General features: G+C 44.8%; 1 protein-coding gene across 3 annotated transcripts; it reads right to left on the bottom strand.

The window, feature by feature from the left end:
* Positions 1-969: 969 nt before the first annotated feature.
* Positions 970-3905, bottom strand: LOC133909715 (uncharacterized). 3 transcript variants are annotated; one of them, XM_062352263.1, is made up of 3 exons: positions 2975-3905; positions 1728-2308; positions 970-1208 (listed from the first exon to the last, which is right to left on the bottom strand). In XM_062352263.1, exons 1-2 carry the CDS (start codon positions 3673-3675, stop codon positions 1738-1740), a joined length of 1272 nt encoding a protein of 423 aa, XP_062208247.1. In that variant the 5' UTR covers positions 3676-3905; the 3' UTR covers positions 970-1208; positions 1728-1737. The 3 variants fall into 3 exon arrangements, with proteins under 3 accessions (XP_062208247.1, XP_062208248.1, XP_062208246.1); XM_062352264.1 differs by lacking the exon at positions 970-1208 and adding an exon at positions 1301-1369; XM_062352262.1 differs by lacking the exon at positions 970-1208 and having other exon boundaries at positions 1609-2308.
* Between the last annotated feature and the right edge of the window lie 5158 nt (positions 3906-9063).

Here is a 9063-nt window from a genome sequence, read left to right as displayed (position 1 = left end):
TAGCGTGCCCAGAAAGGGAGGGCACGAGTTCCAAGGCGCCATAAATGGAAAGCAACCATCATGGGCTGCTGCGCGAAGTGACGAGGAGGGTTGAAAACGCGCCCCCGTTCGGTCTGTTCGTCATGATGCCGTTCTGCAACAGGCGCCGGGAAGAGGGCCCACCGGGTAGCCACTGAACGACCCGATGTGCTCGCTCGGTCTTGTACGCCTGACACAGCAGGGTGGCAGGCGGGGCGCCTTGGGCTTTGCGATGTTATCCCGAGACGCGCCGGATGACGCGGGATGAGACCCGTGCATTAAATGTCCCTACGCCCCTCTGTTAGGCCGTGGCAGGGGCTGACACCGAGCGTGGCAGGGGCAGTTGGAAGTGACAGGTCACGCGCCCTCTTAAATGCGGCATCGGGCCTTTCACTGACTGACACCTCACCGCTGGACCTCTGTGGGGGTCACCTGCGAAGGATTCCTTAGGCCGTCGGGGAACCGAGTGCTCGGGGGTTACTGCTCACAGCCCCGAGCACTCTCTCCCAGATATGCCCTTTCTTGATCCTTGGGGAACCGAGTGCTCGAGGGCCACTGTTCACGGCTCCGAGCACTCTCCCGGAACTAACTTTCTTGGGTCCTCCGGGTACTCGGGTGCTCGAGGGCCACTGTTCGCAGCCCCGAGCACACCCTTCCCGGTACTCGGCTTTCCTAGTCGTCGGGGGACTTAAGTACTCGGGGGCCACTGTTCACGGCCCCCGAGCACTTTCTTCCCGGCGCTTGGTCGTCTCGGGTCATCGGGGAACTCGGGTACTCGAGGACAACTGTTTATGGCCCCAAGCACCCTCTTTCAGAACTTAATCTTCTTGTACCTCGCGGAGATAATCCCCGCGGGAGGACTTCACGTGGCAAACTGCTGATCTGACCTCAGGACTCGAGGACCCCTGGTTCCTGTGTCACCGACAAGAGGGGAAAACTACTTCTATCAGATCTTTTTCTTGACCAACTGTTACTTTAACCTTCGTGCGAAAACTTCATGATACTTGTTAAACGTAATTGTTATTCTTTTTAGCTAGATAAGCTGTCGTCTCCAAAATATCCGGGAGCGAACTTTTTTCCGGGTCTGAAGTCTCCATGTACTCGAGAGAATAATGACAACAACAAACAATTCTTGTACATGACAATTCGTCCACACCCGACGACTCTGCTCAGCTTCTTCTCTCTCCTTCCTGTATGGTTCATTGAAAATCAAATAAAGAATAGCACTATTCAAAATCTATAAAGAATAGCACTGTAAACTCCATACCTTTTTTTCTGTAAAATGTTGGCAACTCATAACTAAAATAACATGTCCAACTCCTCATGCCTCTAACACAGTGCGCCTACCGTCCTAGTAGAGTTACGACGTGGTACCGTCTTAGTAGAGTTACAACGTGGGTGGAGCACATAGAAGATATAACTTACGATGCAACAGAATCAGATGCTCACTGCCATATTAATAAATAATATATACGCCTTGAAACCTTGAAATTTCATATAACTCGTACATGCTCCTCATGTGCGACTACATCGTGCAGTCGTGGCATATTTATCACCACAAACAAATGAAAGCAAAACATGGCCGCAAGATAATGAAAATAAAATTGGAGGCGTGGGCTCTGATTATTATTGAGTAAGAATCAATCTTTACATTTATAGATTAAAGTAACGGATCATACGACATAAGTTCCAAAAAAATGCATGCTAACCTTTGATAAGCTAATTGTTTTCAGATAACTCTCCCATCCAGCATGGTGTGTATGGAAATGACTTTACTACGGTCTGCTCATTTAAGATGCCCAACTCTTGAACCTTTGAGCTATTCAAATGGTAAGATACTACTGTGACTGATACCAGAAAGAAGGCAATCTCTTTGTAAGGATGAAATCCGAGGAAAACTGTTTCGTGATTGTATGTTCCCACCTTATTATCTTTGGTTTCAGGAAGGATGATACCATTGTCAAAGTCCCATTCGAATTCATCTTCTGCCCATGCTTCGTTCACATCCTCTTTGTAGTTAACTATCCATGGTCTGCTGTATTCATCATTGTCAAAAGGAAAATTTTCCACCACCGCTTGAAGGCTGATGTTACTCTTCAAAACCCACTCCATCTGACCGCATGATTCATTAAGCAACCAAACTCGACACTGGGGCCACCTATTCTCATCCCAAAGTAACGCAGAGTACACCCCTTTCTCCGATTTTCCCAAGTAAACAACACCATCGTCAGCCATTTGGCTCGATGCTGGCGATTTAATCATTTCATACTTGTCATTCCACAAGGTTATTCTGCAAAGATTAGATCAGTGAAAAGCATGTTAGTAATCATACAGGGAGTAGTTTTTTTTTTTTTTGGGAACGGCTCCTCTGCTATGAAGGTGCTACTGTATAGCTAGCATTAGTTCTTATGATCTGTCGTCCAAAATCATCGAATGACTGTCTCTCCTAAATGACCTCATTAAAGATTTTTGTTTACTTTAACAATTAGTGCTTTACTACTACAAGCTGCTCATAGAATCACACGAAAAATAGCATCTGATAAATGTTACAGACCTTGTCATTGGTGTTCTTTTTCTTTGTTTTGTCTTAGCTAGCACTAGAAATAAGGCAAAAGATGAACAGGTGTTTGTTTTTGACAAAAAAAGTTTCGGAACACATGATTTTTATTCAGACAGAGAACGCTAATTTAGTTTATCCTCGACACTGGTAGCCCTTTTTCCAAACTAAAACCTAACACAATGATGCGTTTTTTATAAAAGAATAATTCTGCGTGTTTTGACCTTCACAGCAGAGGAATTGCGGGGCGGGCCAATGTGGTCGACCTGAACTTTTTCATTGCAAAAAATGATGTGGTTTTTACATCAAAGAATTTGAGAGATTTGGAAGTAAATTTTGTTAAGGGAGAAATCAAAATCGAAATAAAAAAAATCATATGTTTAAGGAGTGAACGGATACCTCATAACAAAATCATTTTGGCAATGCACATAAAGTGCTCCCCGCAAATAGACGGCGTGGCGGTACCGTGCTCGCCAATCAGACCGCATGTCGGCAATGGTCCCGGCAGCCGCCCCTTCCCGGACAAACGACCTCTCCTCCCACCTCCATTTCCTCGACGAGAAGACGTGCGTTGTGTATGGCGATGACGGCCACTCCGACTCCTCCTTGAATTTGATGTTGCCTTCTGTTGCGGGAACTCTGAGGATACAAACTACCTCGTAGTGCGGCGACACGATGGGATCATATGCAAGGAAATAGTCCTGACAGAAGCCCTCCATCCCGATGCATGGTTCTGGGTAGGGAGGCAAGGGCACCCATTGTCGTGTGGCAGGGTTAACCACCCCCTTCCAAAGCAATAGCAGACCATTGCAGTGATCCGCGACCCACTGCAGATCGCCCTCGTCCTCGTCCAGGAAGTCGAGGCGGCCGCCGATTCGGCGCCCTGTCGAGGGGCGTCCGAAGAAATATCTTTGGGAATCGAGCAGGTCCGCGAGGCAGAAGAAGGCATCGAGGCGGAGAGGGAGGAGATCGGCGCGCAGCAAGCGTCGGCTGTCGATGATGGCGCACCAGTCCTTGCGGACGCAGCGTGACGCGGCAAGGCTGCACGGCGGGAGGCGGCGGAGGACGTTGGCGAGCAAGTCGTCAGGTAGCAGGTCCATCTTGATCGTTTTTATTAATCGGAGGAGAACGGGCGGCGTTGGTGCTCCCCAGCGACGGGCCCAAGGAGATTCAGAGGAGGTCGTGGAGGAGGCGGCGGATTTGGGGCTGAGCGAGGGATGGAACTGGACGGGCGGCAGAACTGGGTGCGAGGGCGGCGGAGCGGGATTTGGGGGCGGCGGGTGCGCTGAGGGAAGGGATAGGTTTTGGTGCCAGGCCAGGTTGAAGCTTAAAAAGAAAACGATACAGTACGTCCAGGATTTGACTACAGGGGCAACAACCAACCCACGTATGTATGTTTTGTTGCCCAACCAACAGGGCTGTAATCTTCTCGGTTTCCTGTTCTATCACGTGTTTTGCTCGACGCATCAACGCTTTCTTCCCAAAATCCCTCTCCATCTTGATCTTTTTTTTTTTAGTTTAGTGATGAGTCATTGTCACTAAATAATTATTAGTAATATATCATAATTCTGATCTATCACTTATGATCTTTAACATAGAAAATTAAAAAGATAAAATATCTAGTTTTTATCATAACTATGTGATAGATGAGATGGCGAAGGAGTGTCGCGCGCGAGAGAAGGATGTGAGTTTGATTCCCACGGAACGCAGGTTGTGAAAAATAGTAAGTGACTCGTGACGAGTGATGATTGACCTACGTTAGAATGACTCGGGTGAAAAAAATATTTTTTATTTTTTATTTTATCAAAAAAACAGAAAAAACGTTCAACAGTCATTAGTGATGGGTCATGTTATAACCTATTACTGATGATAAGTTATAAGTATGATTCGTCACTAACGATCTCATTAATGATGGATTGTAATTCGTCACCAATGACCTCTCATCAGTGACACGTTCAGAGTAATATGTGCGAGATCTATCACTAATAACGCTTATCACCTGTTACTGAAGACATTTTTTTTAGTGGTATTTGATTGCATACAGTTTAATTGACTTATGTGTGCATTAATAGTGTTCTGTTCTCATCTTTTACAGAAAGAATAAGGCAGTGGACAGACCAGAGACGAATACTATCCTTAAAGATCATCTGAAAAACTTGGTACCCTTTACAGAAGAATGGCTTGCTGTCGTAGAGGCTTCTGGGCAGGTCAGTTTACTTGACATCAGTGACTTTTCAGACTTCCCATTTAGATGAGTAAGTAGCCGGGATGGTCTTCTGACATTTGTGTGAAACAAGAGAATAGCTGAAACATAATTTCCATATAACTGTAGTCTACAACGTTTTTTTTCGTAAAAAATGTTATCTTCAATACAATTCTTTAGTACAGGCAGGGCAAATCAACTTTCCAGTTCTGTAGTCTTTTCTATGTATATTTAGTGTATGTTAATAGAAATAGTAACTTGTATTTAATGGTAATTTTATAGGGACAATATATAGAGTACAAGAGAGAAATCCTAGACTAAAAGATTACAATAATACCCTTGACTATTACACCCTTAATATTCCTCCTCAAATACAAGGCGTATGCAATAGCATTACATTTGAAAGAGGTGACACTAAGTAATATACTTCGACGAATACATCCAAAAATTCTATCTCTTCAAAGGTGTCGTACAGTGGAGACTTGTAATCCTGTCAAATCAAGTCGAAGAAGAAGAGTTGTGATGATGACAACAAAATAATGCCCTTTGGTCAAGAATCGCAACAAAGCGATAATGAGTAGTAAGATATCATATGTAAGTTGTCACTAAAACTACAGAAAAACCAAGATGATACAAGAATGCCCTAGATTATGATAACGAGTAGCAAGACAACAAAAGAAGTTGTCATTAACGCTATGGAAAGATCTAGATGGCTAAGTCGCATCAATAACGACGGGAAATAAATCGACTAATTGATAAAGGAATATGTGGACTCGCACGGTATAGATGAACTCAAAGAGAGACTGAAACTTGGATAGATGCAGCGGAATTGCAAAAACGCTAATACAAGGTTAAGACACTAGCATAGCACCAAGTGACTAGGACCAAACCAAAGCATCATAATAGAGCACTACCCATCATCCACATACGACAAAAGAGCATATACGACGGGATGATGCATATGTAAATGGCTAGCACGGACAACAGCTGAAAACGAGACGCGGAAGAGGACACATGTAGAGCACCACCGCACCAGTAAGCCCAAGCCCAAGCACCAGAAGCCCATCCAGAGCCAGCAGCATAGCAGGACAACAAAAGACCAAAGAAGCAGCACAAGCCATCAACAAGACATGTGCAGGCCCAAAAGTCCACTTAACAACTCGGCTTGTAGTGACAACTGTGGTGACGACCCAACGGAAGTCGGACATCAGGATGCGCACAGGGAGGCAAGCTGCCTCGGCAACCCATGGATGGCAGGTGAGGGAATGGCCCATGTGCTGCAGACGGCTGGGCATTAGCAGACCTGTGGAGCAGCCTGGGAGCCCAAAGGGCAGCAGCACGTGGCCACATGAGATTTTGACCTAGGCGGATCCCGCTGCAGCTAAGGCCATCTCCAACATATACTCTAAAAATTCACCCCCTATAACACTGTTACAGTATCCTTTTTTTTATCTCCAGAATCCCCTATTTTTTCATTTCTAGCAGCTATCCTATTTTCTACCTTCTATTACTTTTCATCTCTCCTTGGGCTCACAGCCATACTCTATAAACAGTAATAGAGGCAGAGAAGCGGATTCATCCTAGAGACGGGCGGATCCGGCTAGGAGATGGGCGGATTCAGCCAGGGTGAGCTCGGCCGAGCATGACGGGGAAGACAGATCCGGCCGTTGGGGAAGGCGGCGACGTCCCCACCAGATCCGACAGGGGGAGAGAGCCGGCCTAGGGGAGCCAGTAGTGGTAGATCGAGCGGAAGCTGAGCCGACTCGATGAATCAGCGGGCTGGCGGCGACGGAATTGAGCAGATCTGATCCGATTCGTTGTCGGTGTTGTCTACCTTAAAATGTTATTAGTGATGCTTAGCAAGTGCTTAGGTCCTCGGTAGAAGTCGAGCGGTGAAATGTTTCATCGTTAGTGAGCATATGCTTTAATTATTTGCATAATGATCACAATGATAGGTTGTTGGTGTTGGTTGGATGAGTGATGAGGATGAGACGAGATGTGAACGGTGTTAGGGGTGTTTCTCCTGCCTGGATGTGGCATTTCCCTGGGTAGGTCGGGAGAAGAACCCGGACACCGTAGATCGCTTGCATCGTTTAAGCACCGATCGTTGTTGCAGTTGGCTTTAGCACTTTTCGTGCTTACTACATGTCGCATATGGGAATGATAAGCCGATTACCTTTGTAGCTGTGGATTTTTTTGCGTGCGGGACGATGGTGTCGGGCATGAGGCCGGTTGGGGTATCCAGTTTGCTCCGGGAGTAGTTCTGGATGACCCCCACACCTATCGGCGCATGTTCAAATGGTCGGGGCTTATTGGAAAAGATTGACATGAGTACCCCCTTGTATGGACCTGTGTGGTCATGCAAGCCGTATGGTCCTCAAATCTTGTAAGTAAAGGAGTACCCCCTGTAGGGTGTAAAAATATTTTGAAATTCTGTACTCTTGGTCATGAGCATGCTTTTGTCCATTTGCAGCAGTCGTAGAGTTACAAATGTGGATTGGTAGGGTTGAGATGTTTAGATGATTCGTTATAGATGTTACTACTATGGTTCCGTTTACGTTATGTTCAGTTGATGTTTATGGGCTAGTTTGTTACTTTGGTCTAGTATAGATGCTCACATATGTTTACGTCCAATTTCGCTTTCGCATGTAAATTTACTTAACCATGCGTCTATTTTCTTGCTAACATCCAAATGCATAATCTTTGGAGTCGGGCTATTTATAAGTGCCCATTTATAGATTAAGTCTTGCGAGTACATTTATACTCATGCTGCTATTTCAGGTGCTACCGGCGAGGAGGAGTTAGTTTTTGGCTACTTCACGCCTGTCGAGGGTGGTGGCGGGCATGAGTAGTATATCCTACTCTGTTGGCGTGCCTTTGTGATGGAGCCTAATGGCATATGACTCCATCCTCCTTTTGTTGTATAGTTTTAGTCTTCCGCTACTTAGTTTCTTTTGTTGGTTAGGAGTTAAGCTGGTCTTAGTCTCCTCCTAGCTTTGTTTTACTGTAAATTGTAATAACTTGTAGCATGCTTACGAACTTGTAATATAATATTAATTATTTGCTCTTTCTTAAGCTTTGTTATGATGTATATGTTGGAAATGCATGTGTTTCGATCTTATGCACAAAACACGTGCTAGGACTACTGGGATGATATTCTGATTAATCATCGAGGTTGTGATTATTAATAATGATCCTCCTGGCGTAGGATCAAATATGTGCAAAATACTCAATTAGAGGAGGGTGAATGATTGCGGAAACTAAATTCAAAGATTAACTCACCCAAATCAAAACTCGATTTAAACTCAGTATTCCACTCAAAACAGATTCTACACGCTCTAGTAAAAATAATGTAAAAAAAGATCTGCTAGTCAGATTATTGTCAATTTTGGTTAGAAGAAACTAGATTCAAATACGAAACTAACACCACAAGAATAGAGTAAATCGGATTTGTGGATCAAGAATTATGCCTGGTCGAAGCAGACTATGTCAACCAGAATTGAGTAGATCTAAACCTAGTCGAGTTGACAAAAAGCTACTCGAGATCAAACCAAATCAACTCGAAATTTTCTCAGATCAAACACTAGATATTCAAGCAAGGTTTTGGATGGATTAAATCAAGATGAAACTTGATAAAAGCACAAGATTAATTAAAAACCAAAACTAAACATGCATAATATAGAATAAAAAGAAAATTACGAATCAGCAACTCATCAACTTACACAACTTGATATTCATTGCATAGATGAGTTAACAAGATGACTCTCTAACGCATACAACAAGGATTTTCACAAAATCCTAAAGCAACTCTCTCTCGAGTTTCTCTGTCTCTCTGCTGCGTTGTGCTGCCTTGTTCTGTGCTCTCTTTTTTCTACCAAATGCAACGAACATCTCTATTTATAGGGTAGCCACACGCACAAACGTGACCGAATCGAACTACAACTCCCTATCGTATTCAATCTGATCTCTATCCTCCTCTAATCACAAGAGGACAAACAACTTCCGCTAATTAAGCTAATTAGCCAACAACTCTTACATAATCATGCATGCACATCTCCCATGCATACATGTATATACGAAACCAACTCAGAATCCGTCTCCGACACTGTCGGTGACACAGGAACCGGGGGTTCCTGAGTCCCGAGGCCAGAACAGCAGAGTGCCACGTGGTGCCCTCCCTCGGGGGTTATCTCCCCGAGGTCCGAGAAGACCAAGTTTCGGGAGAGGGTGCTCGGGGCCATGAACAGTGGTCCCTGAGTACCCGAGTTCCCCGATGACCCGAGAA

Source organism: Phragmites australis, chromosome 2 (genome assembly GCF_958298935.1).
Source record: "Phragmites australis chromosome 2, lpPhrAust1.1, whole genome shotgun sequence".
In the NCBI taxonomy this organism is placed as follows: Eukaryota; Viridiplantae; Streptophyta; class Magnoliopsida; order Poales; family Poaceae; genus Phragmites; species Phragmites australis.
Note: the sequence above shows the minus strand (reverse complement) of the source record. Positions and strands in the feature narration are given on the sequence as shown.

Excerpts from the sequence above, each read along its gene's own strand:
- LOC133909715 (XM_062352263.1), bottom strand. The coding sequence starts at position 3,675 with ATGGACCTGCTACCTGACGACTTGCTCGCCAACGTCCTCCGCCGCCTC. Across the intron at positions 2,309-2,974 it reads CAAAATGATTTTGTTATGAG|AATAACCTTGTGGAATGACA; the intron begins GTATCCGTTCAC and ends TAATCTTTGCAG.